The 27648-nt window shown below is 45.0% G+C and overlaps 1 protein-coding gene across 1 annotated transcript; it reads right to left on the bottom strand.

Moving 5' to 3' along the window:
• Window positions 1–1391: 1391 nt before the first annotated feature.
• Window positions 1392–27453, bottom strand: LOC146772419 (uncharacterized). The gene is made up of 7 exons (XM_085639487.1): window positions 22574–27453; window positions 14043–14151; window positions 12372–12509; window positions 9809–9965; window positions 8883–8978; window positions 4912–5027; window positions 1392–2510 (listed from the first exon to the last, which is right to left on the bottom strand). The coding sequence occupies exons 1-7, from the start codon at window positions 23928–23930 to the stop codon at window positions 2504–2506; spliced, it is 1980 nt and encodes a 659-aa protein (XP_085495613.1). The 5' UTR covers window positions 23931–27453; the 3' UTR covers window positions 1392–2503.
• Window positions 27454–27648: the final 195 nt, after the last annotated feature.

Genomic DNA, 27648 nt, shown 5'->3' on the forward strand with positions numbered 1-27648 from the left:
ACTCATCATGGACCCAAACCCCGACATCTGGACCGACACCTGGTGGCCCCCCGCCCTCGGAAGCCCGCCCACCCCCACGGACCACGCACGTAACCTGGGAATCATCCTGGACTCAGAGCTCAAAATGGACCGCCAGATCAACTCCGTCTCGTCCTCCTGCTTCCACACCCTCCGCCTCCTACGTAAGACCTTCAAATGGATCCCCCTCGAACACAGAAAAACCGTCACCAGCAGGCTCGACTACTGCAACGCACTCGATGCCGTAATAAACAAAAACCTCACCCGCAAGCTACAGAACATCCAAAACGCAGCCGCAAGACTGGTCCTCAACCTGCCAAGAAGCTGCCACATCTCCCAGCACCTGCACACACTCCACTGGCTCCCGATCGAAGCTAGAGTCATGTTCAAGATGCTAACCCACGCTCACAAGGCCCTCCACGACACCGGACCAGCATACCTGAACAGCCGACTCAAATTCCACGCACCCCAAAGGACCCTTCGATCAGCCCAGCTCTCCTACGCCGTGGTCCCCCGCACCAGAAAGACCAGATCAGGAGGCCGCTCCTTCTCCTTCCGCGTGGCCAGAGCCCGGAACAACCTTCCGCTCCACCTCAGACAGATAACATCGCTCCCCATCTTCGCAAGAAACCTCAAAACCTGGCTCTTCGACAGGCCCTCTCCTTGATGGACTGGAACCTCCAACCCTCCCACCCCCCAGCGCCTTGAGACCCTTACGGGTGAGTAGTCGCGCTTAACAAACACCTGATCACCCTGACGCTTTTCTCCTTCTCTATATCACTGTGTAGGAGACGGGAAGAAAAAAAAACGATACAATAAACCAAGGGAAATCATGTACTCTAACCACTTAAATCCTTGCAGAGCGTCAAGCCCTTGTGCGAACTGCGCACATACATTGAGCTGCTCTGCACACAGATCTCATGTCGTTGGTCCACCACTGCAATGGAGGGTGTTCTTTCTGATGGCGTCATGGTCACAAAGCCTCATCCCTCTGCTTTTTTTTTAGATCTCTCGAGTACCATCTGTGGTGTCACGGCTTACACTACACGTCATTCCCGCTCCATCCACTCTCTGAATCTCTGCGCTCCTCAAAATCCCAGCAGCTCACTATGGACCAGATATTTCCTCTAGAAACCGTATGAATTTCACCTGATCCTAATGCAGTTTCTGACAGGTGCCAAAAACTCTGACCAGATCTGTTGGTGCCACACACGACTACCTCTTTTCTTCTCTTTCGCAACTGTGGTAAGACCCTTTGCCGTGGTCTACCAGTGAATTTAATCGCCTTCTTCAAATCTCCGGAACACTGCAGCTGAACTGGTTATTATGTTCTTTAAAGATGCACAGAAACAAATGAAGCAGAGCCAGGTATGTATACATTACTAAACTTTATTACTTGGGTATTTTCTTTTACATCTTTTACATTTGTGGTTCAGTTTCTGAGTGGGGGGGTGGGAGAATCTGGAAGGAGCTTTTCCCTCACCATGTTATACGACCACTATCCTGCACTAATCTGCTTTTCCTCTTCCTTCACTTCCTGTCAAATCCTCGGACAGGAAATGGAATCCAGTTTCCTCCCTCTGGACCTGGAAGGAGATCTGCCTGATGGGTGTGGTGGGATCCTCACAATACAGTGCTGGACCTAGAGCAAAACTCTCCAACTCCCAACATGAGGAGACCTGTAGGCTTTCCTTTGAAGGGCTCCGTGACCTTCAGAGCGTCTGCTTGAAGCCGAGCATCCGCCGAAGCACCTCCAAACGAGCTCTCCATCCAGGTCAATATCTACCCTTGTCAGATCAAGTGCAACCCAAACCTACACATTCGTGGGAAAGCTGGTTTCTGCTTGACATTTTCAAGAATGCGTAGTTAGTCCCTGTTGGCATCAGCCCTAAGCACACCACATGCCTACCAGGAAGAGTCTCATATTGGACCTTGTTCGATTAGGGACCACCTCGTCTGCCAGGAAGCGGGGCGACACTGTGCGGGGAGGAGCCGTACAAGTCTTTACGTTCATCTACTTTACATTTGTGGTCACCAACTGAACATACATAGAATCCAAATGGGCATTGTTTGCATAGTCACTGGTTATTCAGAGAATGTAAGAAGCTTCTTTCACTTCTGCATCAACTTGGGACAACTCTCGTTAAGTCGAGGATAATGGAAACGGGTGATGAATTGAGCGGCAACAGCAAACAGTGCTTTCAGCACCAGATGTCTTCCTATAAGTGGAAAAAAAACTGTCTTCATATGGTTTCTTTTTTAATAGATAATACGGATACTAAACAGTGAACCAACAAGTTGCTCCTTTCCACAGCTCACTTTAGAAAAAATAGGAGTTTTTTGCGTAAAAAAATAGATAACTGAGGGACAGAATACTAATCTGAAGATTCTCATGAGACAAGCTGTTGTCAGATAATGTCCACGTCTAATTTGCGCCTAGGTGCAGATCTGTTCAGAATGTCCTTGTGGTCAACGAGTGAAGTCCTCAGAAGCTGCATAAAAAGAGAAAAATATGTTATGGAGATATGTAGAGAGGACATTCCTTAAAACATTTTTACTATAGCGATCGTGTGTATTACAGATGTGCAAACACAACTTCCCAGCATCCTGAGGGGTCTCCATCGTAGACACAGTACGGGATGTAACTTTTTAATGACTGAGCGCTGCGTCATATGCGGTCTCTCTTTGGTAGGCGTTATCTTGGACTGGCACAGAGAGTGTTTCTGTGGAGGGATCAACACTCAACATAAAATGGTACAGGGAGTGTGGTATCCCATTAAAGGTGTTCATTCTGGAACACTGTCCAATGGCTTCTGGCCCGCTGGAAGATGATGTTAACAGCGCAAAGGGCTGAGGTTCCACCGTCTCAAGCAAAGCAGTTCCCTCACCTCTAAATGAGTTGGTGGAAATGAAATGGGGGCATTTACTAATTTTTGGAGGACGCCATGTTACCCCCAATGCCTATATGAGCAACGGAGACATCCCCCTTCTTTGGAGGAAGAGTAATGATTTTCTTCCTTTCCCTTATTTAAACCAAATTTGCATTTGCTTCTCACACAGTGTAAAATACAAAAAAATTATTGTACCCACTAAAAGAAAGATCTGGTACTGCGATATTATAAATGCCAGAGGAGGGGACCTTTATTCTTGAACGCTGGCAACCAAAAATATGATTTAACCGATTAAAGGCAAATCTCTTAGAAACTCCTAACTGTGTTGTTTTTTGCTTTTCTGTACCCAGGAGAGTCTGGAAGCGAAACACTTTCTAAGGAGGAAATGTTGCTGGATGTGAGACTGAGATCAGAGTGAAGGTCAATCAACGACGAAGAAAGTGGGAATTGACCCTTGTCAGAGAGGACTTAAGGCACAGATTTTGGGTGGATCAGGTGAGATGATTATCCACCGGTTTTGTTAAGAGTTGGAGTGAATGGTCCATGAGCCCCAGATCAGGAAGAGTTAGTTGTACAGAATTGGGTACATAAGTAACACATTTCCGAGGTTAGAAAATATGTCGCTGGAAGACTTCATCCTGTGATGCCTTCACTTAACTATTTGGGCAACCGCTCTGACACAGAGCCCCATGAGAAACAGGGCAGCTTCCGGATAGCGGTGTTACGTGATGTAATACAGATATAAGTGGACCTATAGCTCTGAACATTGCTAAATCTTTTAATAAGTTGCCCAATTTTAGTAGGCTGTCATCATGAGTTCTTAACATTTTTTGTTCCATGGGAACCAGAACAATAACTATGCTTGTATTTAAAAAAAATAATAAAAAAAACAGATTCAGTTTGCGAACAAGACTATATCTTTTTGTTTTAAGAAAGGAATTATTTTGCTTGAAAATATAGTCATGCAAAAGGCCTCCAGGTTGCAAATTTTGGAAAAGTTATTTTTTTTTTTGCCGACCACCCTGCTTTCATGAATATTAAATGGGGTATACATCCTGTTCTCAATGTGTTTATTATGGGATGTGTGAGATTTGTCATCAGATAATATAAGAGCAGCGGGAGAAATGGATAACCAGAATCCAGATAAACGGAAATAAACTGCAAGATGTCTTAGAAAAAGTAGTGGTCTGGATTCTCACTCAAATAGACTCATTGAATTTTTGGCAGGGCGGCCGATCTAGAGTTGTCCACCCCGAAGTGGGCAGATCCAGCAGGCCATGGACACATGACGAACATGCTGTCACTTTTATTATTTCCACCGACAGACATACAAAGTTTGGTTCTGTCTTCGGAAATAATATAACTATCGCAGACGCTACACTGATCATTTTCTAAAAGGGTATGCAGGGGCATTTTTTTAGCTGGTCTTGGTCGGGACCGCCATCAATGGCTTGATCCCACCTGACAGGCTGCCCCAAGGCAGAAATGGTGCCAGTGGTGCCCGTCCAGGCCCATTCCCAGGTTGTAGAGTCCTCCAAAAGGCTTTTCCATGGGCTGCTGTTCCATCAACAACTGCATTCACCAAAGTCTAAATGAAATAGTGGAAGCCAAGAGGATTGTCAGACAGAACATCCCCCAACTTTAAGCAAAAGTGTTGATTTCCAAAGGATGGGATCACTTCTAAGCTTGATAACAAGTCTGTGGCACGAGTGTAGCTAGCATAAGGGCAGCAGGTGCAGTTGAGCCAGGGCCAGAGAGTCCCATTGCAAACTGATTATTACTTTACTTTATTATCAAACTAGCAGTGAGAGGGACCATTTTCCCCCTTACTTTCACTGGGGTCCATGGCACCCTCGCTACACCTCTGATCTTTGGAGGTGCTGAGCTGTACTCCTAGAAGTAAAATTTGCTGGAACAGTAAAATGACCATGGCTTGAGCCTCCCTCTGCTTCTCATGAGCAATGCACCAATAATCGGAGATACATATAACTTTTAACTGTACCTGGTCACTCTGCAATTTCGTGTGCTGACGTAGCTCCCGCTGTACGTGAGTTCACATCTCACCACGTTATTCGTGAAATCCGACTCTGGGACCAGGAAGTTTGGGTTCACGGTGACCTATTGCGAGAGAGAGAGAGAGAAATAAGAGGTGTGGCTAACCAGTAGCTTGAAATGATATATTCATTATGTTGCCGGTGTCGGTGTTTTTTTTCTCACAAAATGCTGTTGCATAAAAACCCATAATTATTAGAAGCTTGTAAAATAGGGTAGATATTACACACGGCCTGTGAGAAATGACTTTCATCAGCATAATGACAGCCCCACCCCAAAAATACTATGCAAAGTTTTAACATTGTCATGGCCACTGACCATGTTAATGGACAATGCAGGGTAATCTATTTGCGAAAGGTAAACAAAACCTAATTGTTCTAGTTGCAATCAGTGCCCATTGTTATCTGCACCTTGAAGAGAACCGCCTCAAATGTGTCCGCCTTCTACAGAATGAATGTTTTTAACTTTGCAAAACATGTTCTACATTCGCAACTGCATCGTTAAGCGTTGGCCTCTTCTTTTATTGCAGACAAGCACATAGCACAGTTAGCTTACTATTTTGAGTAGATATCTCCTTCTTTCAAACAACACATTTTTAATCTAACTACCCTCAAATAAACACATCTGTAAGAGCTAACATGTAATGTGGTCATTTATTACGATCTTGGGGTTCTTGTGACATTTACAAAACACTCGGGGTTTGGCTTTGTGGTTTATGATGTGGCCAGAGCCCCTCAATGGCAAAATTGGCCTACATTGCATATTACCCATTATGTATCCTCAATACATGTATATATTTATATACATTAAAGTTCCCATTTACAAGTTGTTTAAAATCCTAATTTAACAGTGATGATGTCATTCCTATGATTTACGAATTTTCATCCATCTAAACAATTTAAAATTACACAAATATTAATGGCGTGCAGCCCCAAGAAAACACCCTCTACTTAATTACAAGATTAACCCCTCAAATCATTAAACAGGGGTTTCCAATGTACTTATTAGAACAGGGCCCGGATCTCAAAACCCTGCTTTAGAAAGCCAGAAACTTCACCCTAGGTTTAGAGAAGATTTCAGATTTTTTTTTTTTTAAATCCCCAACATCCATGGAACTGGTACTGGAAAGCGACGACACTCTCCCTGCAAGCCTATATTTACTCATGTGGATTTTTTTACTAGGTGGAAAAACCTGCATCAGAATGTCTGGTGAAATAGTACATTTGCACTTTTTTAATTTTTGGGTTTTTTTTCTCTACAAGAAGATATTATTCCTAGTGAAAAACTGTTCTGTCACACCTTCATAATAATAATAGTACATGTATAAAGCGCAACAGCTACCTTTAACAGAGGTGTCCCGGCGCTATCGCAGGCAAACAGGAAAGATAGAAACTCGAGAGTCTAGCTCTGGTTGCATAGCCAGGTCTTCAGCGATTTCCTGAACTCAGATTCTGATTGAATTAAGTGAAGTTTAATTGAAAGAGAGTTCCATGGTCTGGTCATAACCACCGTGAAGGATCCACCCTCGATGCGTGCCTTCGCATATTGAGACACGCACAGCAAGTTCTGGAAATTCGATCTTAGTGAGCGTTTTTTAAGATGGGGGCGGATACGTTTCCTAATGTAGCTGGGACAGTTACCGCTCGGAGCCCTGAAAGCTACCGTCAGCGACTTAAATTCAATCCGTTTAGGAACCGGTAGCCAGTGAAGCTGTTTGATGCACTGAGAGATGTGATGTCTAAAAGGTACTCTTCTGATCAATCTCGCAGCCGCATTTTGCACCTTCTGCAATCTCTTGAGCAGATGTGCAGACAGCCCCAAGTAGAGACTATTTGCATAGTCCAGCCTCGATGTCACTAATGCGCGAACAACGGATCTGCGGCAACTCATCGGCAATATGTGAAGGAATTTTATCAGGCTCCTCAGTATGCCGAAACAAGAAGATGCCATGTGACGTATTTGTGTTGAGAATGTTAGGTCAGATTTCCATTTTACACCCAGGTTTTTTGCCGTGGTTGAGGGGTATAGGGGAAGTCTCATTTCCTCCGGCCACCACAGTTCGGCTGACGGGGGCTGGGGGGGGGGGGGGGGGGGGGGCGGGATAGGGGTACCTTGCCAAAAAACAGGACCCCGTTTTTTTCGGCGTTAAGCTTTAATTTGTTGTTGTTCATCCAGCTGGAAATGTCCTTCAGGCATCCCCTAAATCTAGCAAAGGAGTTAGCTGAGTGGTCCTTGAAGGAGAATACCAGCTGGGTGTCGTCCGCGTAGAAAAGAGCTTTTATTTCCAATTTGGCAATAAGCGAGAAGAGGGGAGCCAGGTATATGTTAAAAAGTAAAGGGCTCAGTGCCGAGCCCTGTGGGACCCCACACCGTAAAGATTTGATTCCTGACTTAAAAGGGTGAAGAGTGACCCTTTGCGTGCGGTCACTAAGATAGGATTTTAGCCAAGCCAGAGCCGTCCCTTCTATTCCCGCACATTTAAGCCTGGCAAGTAGGATTAGGTGATCCACCGTATCGAAGGCGGCCGAAAGGTCCAGCAGCACTAACATGGCTGAAGCTTCTGTGTCCACCGATATTCTTATAGACTCTGCCACCTCCAGCAGGACTGTCTCAGTGCTGAAGCCCGCACGAAAACCAGACTGTTTTCGTGTAAAAAGCCACGTCAGTCAATAAAATTGGTCAGTTGACGTTGGATCAATTTTTCCAGTATCGTCGTAGGTGCTGGCAGTAGTTGTTTGGTTCACCCGTATCTGCATTGGGCTACTTCAAGAGAGGCAGGAGCATGGCGTGTTTCCAAGACTGCGGGAAGATGCCAGTGGCAAGTGAGCTGTTCCATAAGTGGTTTAGGGTAGGATTAATAATGTGGACCAGTGCTCTCCACAGTTTAGGGGGGCATGGATCTTCTGGGGACTCTGATTTGCAACTCATAATCTCTGCCAAGGATTCCTGTTGAGAGATAGAGGAAAATTCTAAGAGGGAAAGCTCCCCCACGTGGGTTTCCATAAATTCTTATTCTGTAGTTTCCATTCTAGTCGTGAAAGCATCATAGACGTCTTGAAATTTAGAAGGTGCTTCAAACCCAACTAAATTTCTAAAAAAACAGATAATGAACTATTTTAGAGGCACCTTCACCAGTATCTCCAGTGTTGGAAAGGTCATGAAACATGTTTGTGAACACACGTGAACTTGTGAGCTTGTTGGAGCTCGTACATTTTGTTCGTCAACATCCCCGACACGCTACCTTTACTGCCCATAACCTTTCATTTATGTTGGTGAAAAATCGACCATGTGGATGGATTTTCTATCATTTTAAGTGCGCTTTATTGTTCTAAAATTCCAGTTAGTCTTATTCTGTGAATCGCAATATGATTTTTTAAATTAACAAATAGCTTTTTAGGCACCTACTTTGCAGTGGGGTAACACAAAATGATGCCCCCCCACTTGCAGGATGTGATTATAGGCACCTGAGTGTCCGAGATCCCATGGATATTCATTGGCTTTTAGCTAAATACCCCCCCCTTGAGGGCTAGGGCCCACTAGACGATTGGGCCCCCCCCCGTGCGCCGCATGGGTATGAGTTAGGCCCCTGCTAAGTTCCACAAAAGCCGTTGTGAATTGAGACCACAGGGTTCTTATAGCTGTCTATGAATCTATTGCTCTTCATAATCAAAACAGAAAGTAAGGATATGTACTTTGCATCTAAACAGCAACGTATAAACTCTTGTTACGCAGATCAAAGGCCAAGCGTTTCATTAGAATTCCATTGTGAGGCAATGTCAGATTAAACATGGCCGACGGCTCCAGCCATTGGACAGCTTTGAGAGATCGTGCGTTGGACGGGCAGCATCACATTTGAAGAATCTGTCCCAGCTCTCCCCATAAACACTAGGTAAGTCTGCCTTGAGGGATGGGCCTCATTACCTTCAGAATGTAATTTCCAGGTGACACGTCGGTGATATCGATCCATTGGCAGTCAATGTTGGCGTTGTAGGTGTCATAACAGCCAGGACCAAGGCCCTGCAGGGAGAGGAATACACATGTCATCTTCTATCTAACATATCATGGCTTCATTGCTAACTCCTAGCTTTGTGCTATCACTTCTCACTAACTCCAAGCTCTGTACTGTGGATTCTTGCTACCTCCCAGCTGTGTGCCGTGTCTTCTTGCTACCCTCCACCTGTGACCTCTTGCTACCCTCCACCTGTGACTTCTTGCTACCTCCCATTGTGCGCTGTGCTCTCTTAATTGTGTACTGTGACTTCTTGTTGCCTTAAAGTAGCACACAGTGACTTCTCACACTCTTCCCAAAGGGGTCCTGTGTTTTCTTCCTTTTTCCCACCTGTTGCTTCTTGCTGCCTCTCATCTGAGCTATATTTCCTTTTAGCTATATATTGTGACTTCATATTAACCCCTTGAGTGCCCCGCCCTTTCCCCGCCCTGTGCCGGCCCTTTCATTAGCGGGCGGGGTTCATGACGAGATAGTCTCGTCATGGGCACAGCGCAACCGCGGCCCATGACGAGACCATCTCGTCATGGGCACTCAAGAGGTTAACTTACTACAGTACAGTGTGACTACCCACTGTCTCCAAATTGTGCCCTGTGGTTCCTTACTTTCTCCCAGCTGCAGCTTCATACTACCTTTAGTAGGGATACAGATATTTTAGTAACTCCACGTTGTGTGCTGTGATTTCTTGCTACCTCTGAGCTAGGTTCTATGTCCCCAGAGCTATTTATTGTGACTTCTTGTTACCTTGCAGAAGTACGGTGTGACTTCTATCTGCTCCGCTGCATGCTCTGACTTCCTGCCCCCTCCCCGCTGCGTACTGTAACCCGTCCCATTCTCTTACCTGGGTGTGAGCGGTGCAGGCGTATCTCCGCCTGAATCCTGGGTCACACATTGTGTCCTCTAGACAGAAGCTGGCCTTGTGCCCTTCTGCCACTTTCCTTTGGGTTGTCGCATCCAAGAGGTCATAGTTGCTGAAGGCGTCCATGCTGTGGTAGTGCCTGTGTGAACCCAAAAAATATTTTTTGCAAAATGAGAACAGTGTGCGACAGCGGATGCGGAACCCTGCGGACATAGAGACGCACAGGTTCCCATTTGTCTTGGGACACAGAAACATTCTGACTGGTCACATAGTTACGGTTGCCAGTTGAGCCCATGTCATGACTATCAGCATATTCCAACCTTCAGCCTTTACCTATCAGCCCAATGGATTACATGAGTTTCCATTTTCTACTTGAGCAAAAGTTTTAAAACACAGGAATTTGTAGAAGAAGCAAAAATAGGCCTGTGTGAAGTTTAATTACAAAGCAAAATGTGTGAAATTCCTGGATTTTGCGTTACCCGTAATTAATGAAAGTTCCAGAAATCTTGCTTTACGCGTTTTTATGTACTGTTGTTTTTTAACCAAGTGCGTACCTTACATAAATAATCGTGTAAAAAGGCCAGAGGGAGATGCATTCTCATAGAAAAAGTCTTGCCCGTTGACATTTTCTTCTCTAATCGGTCTCCTGAGGGTATCTTGCAAGACTGTTTTTTTTTTTTACTGGAGGCGTGCACCTTCATGGAATGTAATGAAAATTTGCAAGAACAAGATTGTGATTGCGCACACACTCTGGTAGAACTGGACTGTAATACGGTATCCAGGATGGCATGAATACAACATGTAACTTTGTGAGTAACCCACTGCTGTAGCGGTGGGACATGTAGAATGGATGGAGATAAGACGGACAGGGCTATTGGAGAAGCGGCCATCAGTTTTTGTGAGAAATGAAGAGAAAGTAATGTATGGTGTATCAAAGACATAAGAAGTTAGAACACCATCTGAGGTCAGAGTTGGACACTGGGGTGTGATTAAAAGGCCATTGGGTGCCCATGGGCTGGCATTGATCTAACAGCTTCTTGATGCCATCAGATGTGAAATAAACAACTCTTGGCAACACCTGCGCTTTCTCTCAGTAGCAGAAACAGAAAGGCATAATTCCTCAATCTCCAAGGGATCATGTGTGACACCCGGAAGAGTAACCAAGCTTAAGAAATCATTGCATTGCATTTCAGCATGAATTTCCATACAGAGCCATATGTTAATTATAGCATAGTGCCCGCAGTATATAGTAGGAAGGATGCTGTTCAACAATGTCTTTGTTTGAACTTTATAGAATATTTCTCTCTAAGGTATTTTATTGTGGCAATGCAAGTTACCTTAATACACCATAAGGGGTCTGCGAGAATTTATCTACTCAACACGGATCAAATCCCCCTATTCTATTTATCATAAAGCAATATGTGTAAGCCGTGGTCTAACCACGGATTACACGTACTGCTTTATGACTGCAAGTAACCTACCCTTCTGCCTGACCTCTTTTGTTTCCCTGAGTACAGCCAAAGTTCCCCTTCAGCCCTCCTGTTGGTCCTGTCCTTTTATTCCTCAAATCCTCTTCAAACATGGCGGGTTTGTTTGTCGAATCGATACTTTGACCTCTTCACCAGACCGTGCCTTCAGCAAACCCTCTGCACCATTAGTTCTCTGAGAAAGACAGCCACTTTTTAACTTCCTTTTCTCACGTTCAATATTCTAAAATGCACACCCTCAACACTTTTTAATTGTATGTTGATCTGATAGTTTTGAGCAAAACTCAAAATGTCAATTAATATACGGCAGACTTGCTGTGAAATGCCTGCATGTCACATAAAAATCATTAAATGTATCACTTCCGAAAACCTTTAGGTCTTTACAAATATGCTGCAAAAATCGAAAAATTATTGTATGCATAGTTCTAAATGTCAGATCAAACCCAAGGTTCTGCCTTAACAGATTTTGTCACCCCTGTCTCTTTAGAGTGATGACTCTCGCTTTCTTTGTACCACCCTTTTCCCCCACTCCAGGTCGCTTGTTTGGGTCCAGCAGGCACTGAGCACAGAGGTGGCTCCTCTGCTGGGGCACTGTAGAGCTGTCCCTCAGGAAGACTTCACTTCTAGGATTGCTCTTAGGGTGACCTATGGATGACTTGACGGTCCCTCGTCTCAACCAAATGAGATAACAACATGATTTTTAGTGGTCATTTGCCTACAAAATAGACATTTTTCTCCACATAAGATCTGATTGAGTTTGCAATAAATTCCTTTTCCTAAACACAGCAAAGAGACTTCATTTTACAATGTTTATCATAATATGGTCTTGATTGGCTCCACATTCTCGACTCCAATCAAACAACTGCCAACTCTCCCAGATATCTTCTTGACCTCTTTACATTGATTAAGCAAGACAGTCTTCTCCTGGTATTCCTGCTTCCATGTTACAAACTTAAGTATGTAGTTTTAGTGACAGACGTGTGATTTATTTCAAATCCATAAAGTATTCCATTGACGGTAGAATGTACTTCCAACATGGCTCAGCGCTCTGTACTTACTGATGGCAGCTGTGCCACTCCCAGGTATGGCGTGGTTTCACAGGCAGGAAGTCCGCCGTGCCCTGATTTTTAACCCTCTGAGGGAACCTTAGCAGCACCCGGTAGCTGAGTTCGCTGACTCCTGGTCGGTAGGCAGATCTAAAACGAAAGTAAACATTATGATGCCAAGTGAGGTTCATTTCACAACTGGGGAACCTTTCTTTAATAGGAAATAACACTATACATCAGGGTTGAGTCTTTCTCTGTTGCCTCCCAGACTCCAAAAAAATCCACTCCATATTGTTTACCACTAACTGGTTGAAGAAGGGGATTTTCATGCACCAAGAAAGGTAATTAATAATCCTTGGTCTTCGTTCGTAAACAAATGAAAACAAAGAGCTCTTGGATTGTAATTTTTTTAAATGTAAAATGTATACAAAATACTTTACACTATTTATATCCTGAACCAATATTATAGCATGAAGGAAATTTAACTTTTTTCTATTCACCTATGATAGAAGAAAGATTCAGCGGCATGTTGACAAAACAAATGTAAAAATTGTGGTGGAAATTTCTGCCTCCGGCTGATGGTAGGTTTACCTTTAATACCTATTCACCAAAATTTCCAGTAGTACTATTGTGAAAACAGCATCACTTGCAAATATATAAGCATACTATTGAGAAGGGGGTGTGACTTTTCCCCATTCCTGTAGCACAAAGTTTGTACAGGAGGCATGGAGCCGCTTATGCAAATGCACTTTTTTTTTTCTCCCTATGGGCTAAATTTTAATTTGTGCAGAGGCCCGCACCCTAACACCTCCATCAAATCTGGGTCTGATTCATTCTCCTTTAAATCCTGGAAGGCGAGTTACTCTGGCCCTGTGATGGAGTTCCTCTCATACCATTGCACAGGTGGGAAGAGGTCAAACCATGCTTTGGAAGGGCCTCTTCACGTCCCTTTAGTTGGAATTACAAGTGCGGACATCTCAGGAATTGTGGTGGAGATCTCGGCACTTGTAAAACCATTTACGCCTACCAGGAATCACTTTGTGAGTTCTTGGAAGGAGTAAAAGCAACAGTCCATTGTAAGCTTATTTTTAAGATTGAATTTACCTTTGAGAATTGGACCCTCGGCAAAAAGCTTATAATTTTTAACATACCGGGAGTGCCAGCCCATTGCATGTCCAGAAATCAGACAAATATACTAAAATGACATTGTAAATTATAAAGGCCCTAACATAAATATCCAGAGTAGCAATAAGCACAATTCTACTCCCTCACTTCTTTTCTTGGTTGCGCAGATATGCTTATCTCCGTGGTATTAGAAGCACAATGCCACAAGGAGGCACTCTACATTTTCTGTTTCTGAACCATAGAGGGGTTTTTAGAGAAATATTTTTTTACATGATTTTTTAAGGTACACAGAAAATCTTAATTATAACAAAACTTCAAATTTTTTAAAACCAATTATATTTTACACATCTTAAAATATTTACCTTGAGAATAAGAATTACTTTTATGTACTCACTAAAATAAATTTAATCCCAACTTCAAAATGTAGGAAGTACAATATTCCCTCTTTAAGATTTTAACTTGAGCCCTGACACGGAGGGCTCCAAAATGTAATTTTATCCCAGCCCAACATCATAACTTCTTTGAATGTTGCAGAAAGGGTAGAATCTCTTCTGTTACCTGGACAGACAGTTCTCTTCTGCCGCGCACCGGAGTGAGTACAGCTGGGCTCGCTGGACATAGGTGGCGGCTTGGATGTAGTAAGGATCTGGCACCAGGTCAGGGAGGCCTAACAGATTAGAGAAATACAGGCTCAGTGTCAGAAGCAGATTAATTGCTGGGTATTAATGTAGCCTCCAATCTGCAGACCACTTGAAACTAAACATGGGAGCACCTAAACATAGAGGCCCACAGTATTAGATGGTCATCAAAAAGAAATAATATAAAAGAGACGGCTTATTAGTAATAGCTGACAAGATGCAGCTCACCAATATACAACGTGAAATGCCAATTCTAGCTTTCCTTACTTGGTACGCATCCAGATGTATCCCGCAACCCCATAATGCAAACCAGCTGAGTTCCTCGGTTCTAATTCTCGCAACCATATGTCTACCATGGGGCTTTGTGCCCCATGTCACTCAGCAAGAGTGCAATCCACTCCCACATGATCATTGCGCCCAAATAAATCCCCATCAGAGAGCGTTTCCTTCAATATAACCTGCCCCCTAAAGAGTCCTGCACCCAGTTCAACGTGCACGCCAAGAGCTCTGCACGTGATGCAGATTCAATGAAAGCACTCAATCCCCAGTGTAACCTACACCCTGCTTGTTCCTCCAAAGTGCACCAAGCATCTCAAGAGCTCTGCTACCAATGTAGCCAATTGTATCAGCCTTCTACCGAGCCTATATTTGAATCCACCCATGGCTCCATCCTCCCACACATCTGCCCAATCATAATCAGCTTATTGTAATTGTCCTTCCAGAGATCTGCACAGTTGCAATCTCCTAACGTAATAATTCTAGCAGAGATTTTCATTAATTGGTAATCGCCATCCCCGAGCTCTACCCTATTGTAATTTCCCTCGGTAATTGACCTCCCGGAGATGTAATACTGAATTTGTATTGTGCCAGCCTCAAAGCAGCCAGCCTGACCCCTCTCACTGCTGCACACCTGTGTGTCCTATATTGCCTACCCTTGTATAAAGTGATTTGCCTCTGGTACAAACAGATGCCAGGTGCTCTGCACTAATTTTGCTCTACTTTTTTCTGTATGTGGTTTGCCAACAAAAATGGTGTAATGTGCCTCACAAAGGTGGGTATGTACGTTTATATAGCTGAGCAAAATTGATGACTAGCATATGAACGTGACCCAGATATGTACCTAAATTGCATGCAGTATGACGATGTATAGACAGCATATTGTATACACGTTTCTGAGAATCCAAACATTTTAAGTCTAGGATGGATCACTTAGTGAGTGATAGTACATCATACGTGCTACAGTTTCACTTGTGTATGAATTTGATGGCTAATAACTGACCTGATCACAATATTTGAAAACCGAAAGCAATGTGTATCTAAAATTTGGAGGAAAATCAAGAATCCATGTATCCCAAATAAAGGATTTATTACTTTTGTGCCCTTTATCCTTCCCTTCTGTAGTGTGCGTTAGAATCCAATCTTATACAATACGACCTGTCCCTAAAGTAGGACTCTGGCTCAAATGTGTAAGTTACATCCTATTTGTACTACAAAACTATCAACCCCGGATGTGTTTCTGCTCACAATACTGGTTTGGTCCAATGAGGCACAAACACTTTTGAATTTGCTTTATGTATCAAGGAGAGAATGTGGATGTATCACAAGATGAATGTTGTCTTGTTTTTATTTCTCTGCCCAAACTGCATTTTAATGCAGTTTATATGATCTGAGGAATAATACAACCATATGAAAGATGTAATAATTTAACTGTACTTACTGTGTTACAGCATTCCTAAAAAACTATGTAAGAATGCATATGCGCAAACTATTTAACTATGTGGATATATGAATTGTATATCCCTACAACTATATATACTATACAAAAATGTAACTATAAACTGTGTATCAATGTGACCATTAAAACTATTTAACAATAGTTGTGTAATAATGTAACTGTATAAATGAAATAACAATCTGAATATAGAAACCCCAAAATTGTACGAATACAGAAATGAATAAAAAAAATGTAGCTGATTAACAATGTACCTATATAAACTGTCTTACAATTGAACTACTCAAACCATGGTATAATGCAATTATAATAGCTATGTAACTATGCAACTATACTCATCCTTAAGAATGTAACTATTGCAACTATGAAACTATGCAACTGTGCAGTTATGCAGCAGTAGAGCTATAATATTTACAAACGTGTCCATACAAACTATGCTACTATATGAGCTGCATAGGCGCCTATTTGGTAATATACGTAACGTAACTGTGCAAACTGTCATAATACCACTATATTAACTATACATCTTATGTAACACTGTGACTGTTTGACATGCATAAAAATGTAATTATACTTGTACTAAATGTTTAAAAATAAAATTATGCAAACTATGTAACAATACAACTATGAAAGTGCATATAAATGTAAGTAACATATGCAACAACATACATATATTTGTTGCAAGCAAGGTACCTATAGAGCTGTAAAACAATGAAACTTTCAAAATTGTTACACTGCCACTGTATGAATTATGTAACAATGCAAATATACAAACTAAGTAACAATATATTTCTAAGAATAATTTTGCAAAGCCCCTATATAAACTATGCAAATCTGGAAAAATGTAATTAAATGAACAATATATTTCTACAAACTCAAACTATTTAACAATATATTTATACAATGCAATGATACAATTTAGGAATGTAACCACACACACAATATAAGAATAGAACTGTGTACACTAGTCCACTATAATAACTCCATAACAATGTAAATATCGTGTATATGTAGCAATATTACTATATGAACAAGTTATCAATTTAATTCTACAAACGATATAATCATCTATCTATATGACCTACAAATAGTGACATTTTGCAACTGCACAAGAATGCAACCATATGAACTATGTAAATGTTACTACACAATAATCCAACAATGTAACTGTGCAAACTACTTAGCAATGTAACTCTATTACCTACGTTATGATATAACTAGCTCAACTATTTACCCCTGTAGTCATACAAACAGTGTAACAAAACAAAGAACGATTATATCTGCATGAATTAAACAACTACAGAAACTCAATGACTGCATAGATCTATTGGCGGTCAGAATTTAACTATATTATTAATAAAGCAGCATATGATCTATGCTACAATCAGAGTATGTGGTGTAATAATGTATCCATACAAAACATGTAATAATGTTGCATTGTATGTATACAGACTGCAATTTGCATAACATGTTAACAATTCAAGCTGCCTAACAACGTAACTATTAGACCCATGACACAATGAAGCCCTACAACCTATGTATTGTATTGTAATTATATAGCGCTTACTACCCCTGATGAGGCGTCAAAGTGCTTTTTCTGCTTGTAGCACGCTACTCCTGAACCCATACATGATTAGTGGAGACTAGTATTGTGAAATATGAAAGTAATTTGAGTGGTGGATATGTTAGTCAGTTCTTTGGATTGAAAAGGATAGTGGACGGATAGAGGGAAAAAGTTTGGCTTTTTTTTATATCGCTTACTACCCCTGACCATGCGTCAAAGCATTTTTTCTGCGAGTAGCACGCTACTCTGGAACCCATAAAGGATTAGCGGTGAATTACTACATCTACATTCTGACTATGAGCTACAGAGCAGTGTAACTGTACAAAATATTTAGCAATGTAACTGCATTAATTACACTCCAGTGGGCATATACAAACTATATCCTAATCTTATTTATACATTATAATATTAACACCAATTGAATTATGCTGCAATATAACTATACAAACTATATAACTGTATGAACTATTTCACAATATAAATATGCCAATTATAGACTAATTTGACTATACCAACTATGCCTGAACAGACTATGTAATAGTGCACATATATGTACTATGTAACAATATGCTTATGTAAGATACATAGCAATGTAACTATAAGAGCTATGATGCAGTGTAACTAAATGAAGTAATTTATAATATGACTATGAACCTTGTATTATTGTTTCCACGCTGACTATAAAAAGTTAAATCATAGAGCAGTGGAACAAAGAAGCCTTTGTAACCAACCCTCCTATTACAGGAAGTAAAGGTCAGAGTAAAATTGAATATGCAGTTAATGTTTTTATGACATCTTAATTGATGGTGATGATTAGAGGAAACTAAAGTTAGCAAAAAAATAACACTTGGATGGTGAAGGGATGTGATATAAAAAGCAGAAAGAACCCAAAGAAAGGGGGTACGACGAGTAACAGAAAAGTGGCAGAGAGATACATAAAATGGCATAATGGTGGAACTCCCACTCAGAATGTAGGATGAGGTGAGATCACTGATATTAAAGACTAGAGCACATGTGGCAATGCCACAAATGACTTTGTAGACTTTGATCGAGTTCTCTATGGTGGAAGTTGGACACATATCAAATCAGGCTGCGGTATAAGCAATAAGAAAACAGGTGTTGAGTCCGAAGGTTAACAAGCACTGGCATCAGCCAATATGTCTGGAGTTGGCTGCATGATGTTTGGATTTGTCAATGATTGGTTTATTTTGCCATGATTTTTGTAAATAAATATTGTTGTCTGAGCTAATGGTCCCTCACCAATAGAAAGAATATTGGCCAAAAACTAAACTAATATTTGGTTTCAAAAACGCACATTTCATAGTAATCCTTAGCATACGCCCCCGGAGATCCGATCAGCTCTTAATGCAAGAGGCAGCTAAGAGTTCTCCTCCAAATATAATAAGCCTCAAATGTCAGCACCCAATAAAACAATTTCCCCTTTCCACGTATCTAGCCCACAGAGCACAGCACCCATTACAACAAGCCACCAAGAGGCCCCCCTCCAACCTAACAAGCCTGCAGAGCTCTGCACCAAATAGCAAAGCCATCCATAACCCTGTGTCCAATGCAAAAAGCCTTCAGAGCTCTTCACATAATGTAAAAGGTTCCCAGGAGTCTCCTGCTAGGTCTGATCAACCAATGCAACCATCAGAACATTTTACCCAGTATATCAAATCCTCAAGAACTCTGCATCTGATGGAAGGAAGCATTGAGCTCTATACACAATGTAACCTTCCTTCAGAGCTGTGCACCCCGTGCAACAAACCCTAGAGAGCCTGGCAGAAACCATGCAAGCGTAACAAGCCCTCTATACCTCTCCATTGGATGCCCTTATTTGCTGATGTTGTTACAACCCCTCTCCAGCTCTCCACCCACAGGAACATACATTTAGAGTTCTGCAGCATCTGCAACAGACCTTCTAGAGCGCTCATCCAGTTCAGCTTATCCGTCAGAACTTTGTAACATGAGTAAGAAATCTTCTAGAGCTTTCTCCTATTCTATTTAGAGCCCGGTAGCATGTGTAATTAACCGTCTAGAACACTCTACTTAATGTAAAATAGCCCAGATCTCTGCAGCCAGTGTGCCCAAGTCTCTAGAGCTCTCTGCCCAATGCAACATACCCTTCCAAAATCCACAGCATGTGTAAGAAGCTCTCTGGGCTCTCCAATTAACGTAACATACCCTTCAGAGCTCTGAAGTATGCACGTATAACAAACCCTCTAGAGCACTCTACTGCATGTAACCTACAATTTAGAGCTCTTCAGCTTGGTATAAACCTTCTAGAACACTCCACACAATGTAAATTAACACCCAGAACTCTGCAACCTGTGTACTAAAGCCTCTTGTGCTCTCCACCCAATGTAACATACCCTTCAGAGCTCTGCAGCATGTGTAACAAACCCTCTAGAGCTCTCCAATTATTGTCACACCCTTCAGAGCTCTGCAGTGTGAGCATGCGTAACAAACCCCCTAGAGCTCTCCAATTATTGTGCCATACCTTTCAGAGCTCTGCAGCACAAGCATGTGTAACAGACCCTCTAGACCTCTCCAACCATGGTAACATACCCTTCAGAGCTCTGCAGCGTGAGCATGCGTAACAAACCCTCTAGAGCTCTCCAATTACTGTAACATACCCTTCGGAGCTCTGCAGCAGGAGCATGCGTAACAAACCCTCTAGAGCTCTCCAATTACTGTAACATACCCTTCAGAGCTCTCCAATTACTGTAACATACCCTTCAGAGCTCTGCAGCGTGAGCATGCGTAACAAACCCTCTAGAGCTCTCCAGTTATGGTAACATACCCTTCGGAGCTCTGCAGCGTGAGCATGCGTAACAAACCCTCTAGAGCTCTCCAATCATTGTAATATCCTTCAGAGCTCTGCAGCGTGAGCATGCGTAACAAACCCTCTAGAGCTCTCCAGTTATGGTAACATACCCTTCAGAGCTCTGCAGCATGAGCACCTGTAACAAACCCTCTAGAGCTCTCCAATTATTGTAACACCCTTCAGAGCTCTGCAGTGTGAGCATGCGTAACAAACCCTCTAGAGCTCTCCAGTTATGGTAACATACCCTTCGGAGCTCTGCAGCGTGAGCATGCGTAACAAACCCTCTAGAGCTCTCCAGATATGGTAACATACCCTTCGGAGCTCTGCAGCGTGAGCATGTGTAACAAACCCTCCAGAGCTCTCCAGTTATTGTAACAAACCCTCTAGAGCTCTGCAGCGTGAGCATGCGTAACAAACCCTCTAGAGCTCTCCAGTTATGGTAACATACCCTTCAGAGCTCTGCAGCATGAGCACCTGTAACAAACCCTCTAGAGCTCTCCAATTATTGTAACACCCTTCAGAGCTCTGCAGTGTGAGCATGCGTAACAAACCCTCTAGAGCTCTCCAGTTATGGTAACATACCCTTCGGAGCTCTGCAGCGTGAGCATGCGTAACAAACCCTCTAGAGCTCTCCAGATATGGTAACATACCCTTCGGAGCTCTGCAGCGTGAGCATGTGTAACAAACCCTCCAGAGCTCTCCAGTTATTGTAACAAACCCTCTAGAGCTCTGCAGCGTGAGCATGCGTAACAAACCCTCTAGAGCTCTCCAGTTATGGTAACATACCCTTCAGAGCTCTGCAGCATGAGCACCTGTAACAAACCCTCTAGAGCTCTCCAATTATTGTAACACCCTTCAGAGCTCTGCAGTGTGAGCATGCGTAACAAACCCTCTAGAGCTCTCCAGTTATGGTAACATACCCTTCGGAGCTCTGCAGCGTGAGCATGCGTAACAAACCCTCTAGAGCTCTCCAGATATGGTAACATACCCTTCGGAGCTCTGCAGCGTGAGCATGTGTAACAAACCCTCCAGAGCTCTCCAGTTATTGTAACAAACCCTCTAGAGCTCTGCAGCGTGAGCATGCGTAACAAACCCTCTAGAGCTCTCCAGTTATGGTAACATACCCTTCAGAGCTCTGCAGCATGAGCACCTGTAACAAACCCTCTAGAGCTCTCCAATTATTGTAACACCCTTCAGAGCTCTGCAGTGTGAGCATGCGTAACAAACCCTCTAGAGCTCTCCAGTTATGGTAACATACCCTTCGGAGCTCTGCAGCGTGAGCATGCGTAACAAACCCTCTAGAGCTCTCCAGATATGGTAACATACCCTTCGGAGCTCTGCAGCGTGAGCATGTGTAACAAACCCTCCAGAGCTCTCCAGTTATTGTAACAAACCCTCTAGAGCTCTGCAGCGTGAGCATGCGTAACAAACCCTCTAGAGCTCTCCAATTATTGTCACACCTTTCAGAGCTCTGCAGCGTGAGCATGCGTAACAAACCCTCTAGAGCTCTCCAGTTATGGTAACATACCCTTCGGAGCTCTGCAGCGTGAGCATGTGTAACAGACCCTCTAGACCTCTCCAACCATGGTAACATACCCTTCAGAGCTCTGCAGCGTGAGCATGCGTAACAAACCCTCTAGAGCTCTCCAGTTATGGTAACATACCCTTCGGAGCTCTGCAGCGTGAGCATGCGTAACAAGCCCTCTAGAGCTCTCCAATCATTGTAACACCTTTCAGAGCTCTGCAGCGTGAGCATGTGTAACAAACCCTCTAGAGCTCTCCAATTATTGTAACATACCCTTCAGAGCTCTGCAGCGTGAGCATCTGTAACAAACCCTCTAGAGATCTCCAAATATTAGGGCATGCCTTTCAGAGCTCTGCAGCGTGGGCAACAAACCATGTAGAGCTCTCCAATCAATGTAACATACCCTTTAGAGCTCTGCGACATGTGTAACAAACCCTCTAGAGCTCTCCATCACACGTAACCTACCACTTTTATGTCTTCAGCATGCATAATATCCCTAGAGCGCTCAGACTCATGTATAAGTACCATTCAGTACTCTGCAAAACGTGTAACAAACACTGGAGAGCTCTCCACCCAATGTACACACCAGAATACTGCATCCAGTGTAACAAGGCCAGCAGAGGCCTGAATCCAATGTGACCTTCCCCAGCCTCCTAATCCAGATATAACATGTAACCACATCTATGTAGCTATCATGAAAGGGTCCCCAAAGTTCTATATCCACACTTTTCTGCACAACACAAGCTGCCTAGAAGACTCCCACCCTCCTGGACTTTACCTCTCCTGTCCGTGTTGCCGCTTACCATGCTGGAAGTAGCGGGTTCCAAAGCCAGGCCTCCTGCCCCCAGGGGCGCCACTGCGAGGCCTCAACGCGGGGTAGATATTGTACTGGACCGTGTTGTGGTTCTTGTAGGGATTTCTTGGGTCATCTCCAACCATCTCTGCGGTGCTAGGGCGCCTCGCCTCTACCGCAGGGCTCACCGTGGCCACCGTTGTGGGTACCCGCGCCACTGAGGAAGTGCCTATGTCCACAGGGCCACCTCGACTCTGCCACCTGAGATTCACGTGCCCTGGCATGATATTCATGAGTTCATCGCTGGTGCGGCCAACTTCATTGTGTGCGATATAAGTGGGGTCTGAAGTCTGCTGTCTGAGATCAGCTGGGCCGGTGTTTCCTGGTATGATGTCTATGGGGTTTGAACTCTGCCCTATTACCTCAGCAGCATCTATATGTCTTGGAATGAGGTCATTAGAGTTTGAATCCCGCTCGGTGACTTCAGAGGTGCCTGTGTTCCCTGATATGATGTCATTGTGACGTGAATCAGATTGCCTTATATGGTTGGTGTTGACAATCTCTTGGCTGCCATCACTATCTGCGAGGTTACCCTGGTGGATGTTGGTGGTAGGACTCACCCCCCTGGCACCAGGTGTCTGGGCCGCCCCCTGGTCTCGAGGACTCTGCGGTCCTGGGTGCCTAGGCGGGATCCCAGAGACAAGGTGCAGTTTGTGGGCTCCATTGGTGACAAGTAAAGACCTGGTAACCGAGGGACCCCTAGCAACTGTAACTGAGGGGCCCATGGAAACAGTATGAGTTGTACCCCTGGTGCCAGTGATGGAGGGCTTTCCTGAACCAGTCACAAGAGGGCTGATGAAATTAGTCACAACAGGCCCACTGGGATATGTGATTGCAGGGCCCCGAGAGCCAATGGCCATGTAGGCTCTCAAGCCTGTGACGGCGGGGTTCCCAAAGCCAGTGACCACCGGCCCACTGGAGTTAGTGACCATGGGGCTCCCAGAACCAGTGACTGTGTGACTTCTGGTGCCAGTGACAGAGGGCCCCCTGGAACCAGTAACTGTAGGAGCCTTGGAAGCAGTGACCACTGGGACTGGTGCTGTAGAAGCAGATATACTTGGAGCCTTGGGCCTGGGGACCGCATCCTGGCCCTGCTCCCTTGCAGACAGGTAGATGCTGTGCCGGGTGTCCTTGGACCTCAAGTACTCCGAGCCCGTGCTCAGCAGGCTGTAAACTCGCCCACGGTTCGCCCAACGAATCCGCTGTTTCCAGAGCCCGGAATGAGGGTCTCGCTGGCTCCAAACCACCCCTGAGAGATGAAGAAACAGGAGCAGATAGGTGGACAAGCATAGAAGGTGCTGAGGCATGGTAGAGATTTCTGGGTCACAACTACCAGTAGTGAAGCTTCCTGAGACAGTAGAAAGCAACTGATTTTCTACTAACTTCTGGGGACGCTGATTGGCGTTGTATGTGACTTGTACCTCAGAGTATTGCAACTGTTAAAGGTTTTGCAGATGTCCTTCGCTTCTCAAGCTTACTCAAGTTTTTTCACAGTGATTTTCAGTTGTAAAGCTCCTGAGATCCCGCGGCTGGTTCTCACTGGTATTTGAGGTTCCTGGGAATTGGGCAGGTGATGCTCCTGGGGTTTGACGATTCGGCGAAAGAGACACTAATGTGTCTGGGAGGCACTCGGGCTTCCCCAGAGAAGGTGTCCTGCTCTATTGGAGTCTGAAGATTCCTCAGATTGGATGGTCAGTACTACCTGTGGTCTGCTGGTGAACTCTTTGGTGTGAGACTTTGTCAATTGAATTGTTGGTGCTTCCTTTGGTGTGATCTGGGCTGCTGCCGCTCTTTAGTTTGAGGAGCTCAAAGCTTCTGTTGTTGGTGCTCTCTTAGGACCAAGGTTCCCCGCGTTGGCTTGCTTTTGCTCTTTTTAGTCTGGTATCTTTGGATCGGACTGCTTGTGCGCTTTTTGGTCTGAAGATCTCAAAAAAGCTTTTTGTGCTATTTTTGGGCTGTGGTTCCCTGGACTGAGATACTGTTGGTCTCTTTTGCTGAGATTCAGTGGACTGGGCTGCTCGTACTCTGTTTGGTCAGAAGTTCCCTGAATTTAACTGCTGCTGCTTTCTTTGATTGGTGCCCCCTGGACTGGGCTGCTGATGATCGTTGTGATCAGCAGCTCCCTCGGTTTTGGCTGCTGTTGCTCTCTTTGGGTGGTGGATTTACGGAATGAACTGCTGGTGCTTTCTTTTATTAGTGGCTCCTTTGATTAGACATCTAGTTCTCTCTTTAATTAGGGGCTCCCTTCATCGGGCAGCTGATGCTCTCTCTGGGTGTTGGATTGATGGTATAGACTGCTGGCACTCTCTTTGGGGTGATGGATTGATGGTATGGACTGTTGGTGCTCTCTTTGGGTGGTGGATTGATGGAACGGACTGCTGGTGCTCTCTTTGGGTGGCGGATTGATGGACTGGACTGCTGGTTCTCTCTCTGTGTGGTGGATTGATGGTATGGACTGCTGGTGCACTCTTTGACTAGCAGCTCCCTGGATTGGGCTGCTGGTGCTCTGTCGTCAGCGGCTCGCTTATTTGGCTGGTGGTGCTCTCTTTGGTCCAATGCTGGTTCACTTCCGCCACAGGCGCTCTCTTTAACTTAGGGATCTCAACGCCTCTGCTGTTGGTGCTGACTTAAGTTTTAAACTGTCGGTGATCGGCTGCCACTCTCAAGCTGCTTTTGGTTGTCCTGGAGCAGTGAAGATGAAAGGGCCCTTATCTGGACTCCCGCTGAAGTTCCTGAGGTCTCTCTGCTCAGTTCCACAGAGGACTGGAGCTCTTCTTGGTCTGTGCTGTAGGCGAGTGCCCCGTGCCAGGCAAAGACCGTGAGAGAAGCTGGTCTAGGTCCAGATTTTTATGGGATCAAATGCTCAGGGCTGAGTGTGCAACACTGACAGTCTTAATGGAAGTGCTGGGTGCTGTGGAGTCCCCACAAGGTGCCCAAGTGTACTAGTGAATGAGCGTCCCAGTGCAATAGGCAAGTGGTGCCCTGGTACAGGAGCTCCTAGCTGCAAGAGTGCGCGAGTCGTTGGATACCCCAATGTAGAAGGTGTGGGGTTACCTTAGTGAAGTTGGAATTGGGTGCTTCGGCAGGGGTGGTTTTTTGCTGCAGCGCAACAGGTTTTGTATTCCTGCTGGGTGTCCCTGTGCAGGCGGTGGTGTGTCTTCCAGTGCAGAAGATACTGTGTTCCACAGTGCAGGTGTTCTGGATGCTGCCGCGCAGCCAATGATGGGTGGACAGGAGGTGGTGGGTGACCCAGTCCGGTAGATCCTGTATAGCCCTGTTCAGGTGGCTTTGGCTGTTGCAGTGCAGGCGGCTTTGAATGCTCTTGTGCAGTAGGTGTCACCATATAGTAGATGTTGAGTATACCAGTGTCGTATTGGGTGCACCAGAACAGGTCGTTTTTGATGCCCCAGTGCAGTTGTTGTTGGGTGTCCCACTGCCACAAGTGTTCGCCAGAGAGGTAGGCGCTCCGGTCTTGGCACGGTTTGCTTTTGCGTTGGTAGCCTCAGTGTTGGAGCTTCCAGATCCACTGATGCAGCTTGGCTGAGCCCTGGGCACTGCCTGTTGCTGTATCACCCGGTGCTTGGGTGCTGATGTGGCAGTGGTGCCACTGATTGGATGCTCATTTGATGGTGGTGCTGTTCTGTTGCAGGAGGTGATTGATCGCCTGCTGACGCCTTGCTGTATTATTTGGACTCCCGGATGGTGGTACGCCTGGTACTGGCGGGGACTATCTTTATCCAGAGGCACCTTACACCCGCTGGTGGGTGTGCAGGAATTCCCTTTTTGAGGGTACTGGGAGTTGAACTGCAGACTGCCCGATGCACAGCATCCCTAGCGCCCTCAGCCCGCCTCGATGCCTCCTTACCTTAGTTTCTAGGCGCCCTCGATGGAGGAGAGGCTTGTCGTTCTGTGGCTGAGGGGTGCTCCTCCACTGGCTCCTCTGTACCAGGTGGTGCTGGATCCAACCCAGAGTTGTAAGCTACTAAATCCAGGTTCTGGAATGAGTGGGTGTCCAGTTCTGGGGTACAACCATACTCGAGTGCTGTGATTGCTGGATGTCCCAGAGGTTACTGGATGGCCAAGGGTTGAGGATACCCGATATCTAACTGCTGGGGTTCTTAAATGTCCCCGTGCTCAGGTTGCCAAGTGTCCCAGGACTTGCCTTGCCGCAGTAGCCCAGTACTGGGTTGCTGAAGCCTCGGTGCTGGCGTTTGCTTAGCATCCAAGGGCTCAATCTGGTGAATGTCCCTCCCCTGAGGTTTGCCAATATCCAGGTCTGGGGTTGATCAATATCAGAGTCTGAATGTTCTCCAGTGTCCCAGGCTCAGATTGTCCAATGCCTCAGGTCTCAGGCTGTCTAATGCCTCGTGGCTCAGGCTGTCCAATGCCTCAGGGCTCAGGCTGTCTAATGCTTCGTGGCTCAGGCTGTCCAATGCCTCAGGGCTCAGGCTGTCCAATACCTCGGGGCTCAGGCTGTCCAATGCCTCAGGGCTCAGGCTGTCTAATGCCTCAGGTCTCAGGCTGTCTAATGCTTCGTGGCTCAGGCTGTCCAATGCCTCGAGGCTCAGGCTGTCCAATGCCTCGGGGCACAGGCTGTCCAATGCCTCAGGGCTCAGGCTGTCCAATGCCCCAGGGCTCAGCCTGGCCAGGGCTGAGGACGTCCACTGCCCCAGTGCACAAGTTGCTCAGTGGACTAGTGCACGCGCTGCAGAGTGCCCGTGGCTGGGTCTCCCGGTGCTCGAGGGTCCTGTGTGCGGCTGCAGCTGGGGGAGATGCTCTTGTTTGCCAGTACAGATCCTGTCTCTGCAGCTCTCTGTCTCCCTCTCTGCCTGTCTCTTCCCCTCGGTGTGTTAAACGCTTTGCTTGCACAGCCATCCTGCACTGCCCTCGGTCCGCCGACCCCTCCCACACAGGACCCACCCCCACTGCATGGGCTGGACACCCTGAATTGTTTATTTATCACCAAAGCTAGAAAAGCGAGAGCCTTGTTGAAAATCCCACTAAAGGTTTATTTCAAGTAAAATC

Source organism: Triturus cristatus, chromosome 12, assembly GCF_964204655.1.
Source record: "Triturus cristatus chromosome 12, aTriCri1.1, whole genome shotgun sequence".
In the NCBI taxonomy this organism is placed as follows: Eukaryota; Metazoa; Chordata; class Amphibia; order Caudata; family Salamandridae; genus Triturus; species Triturus cristatus.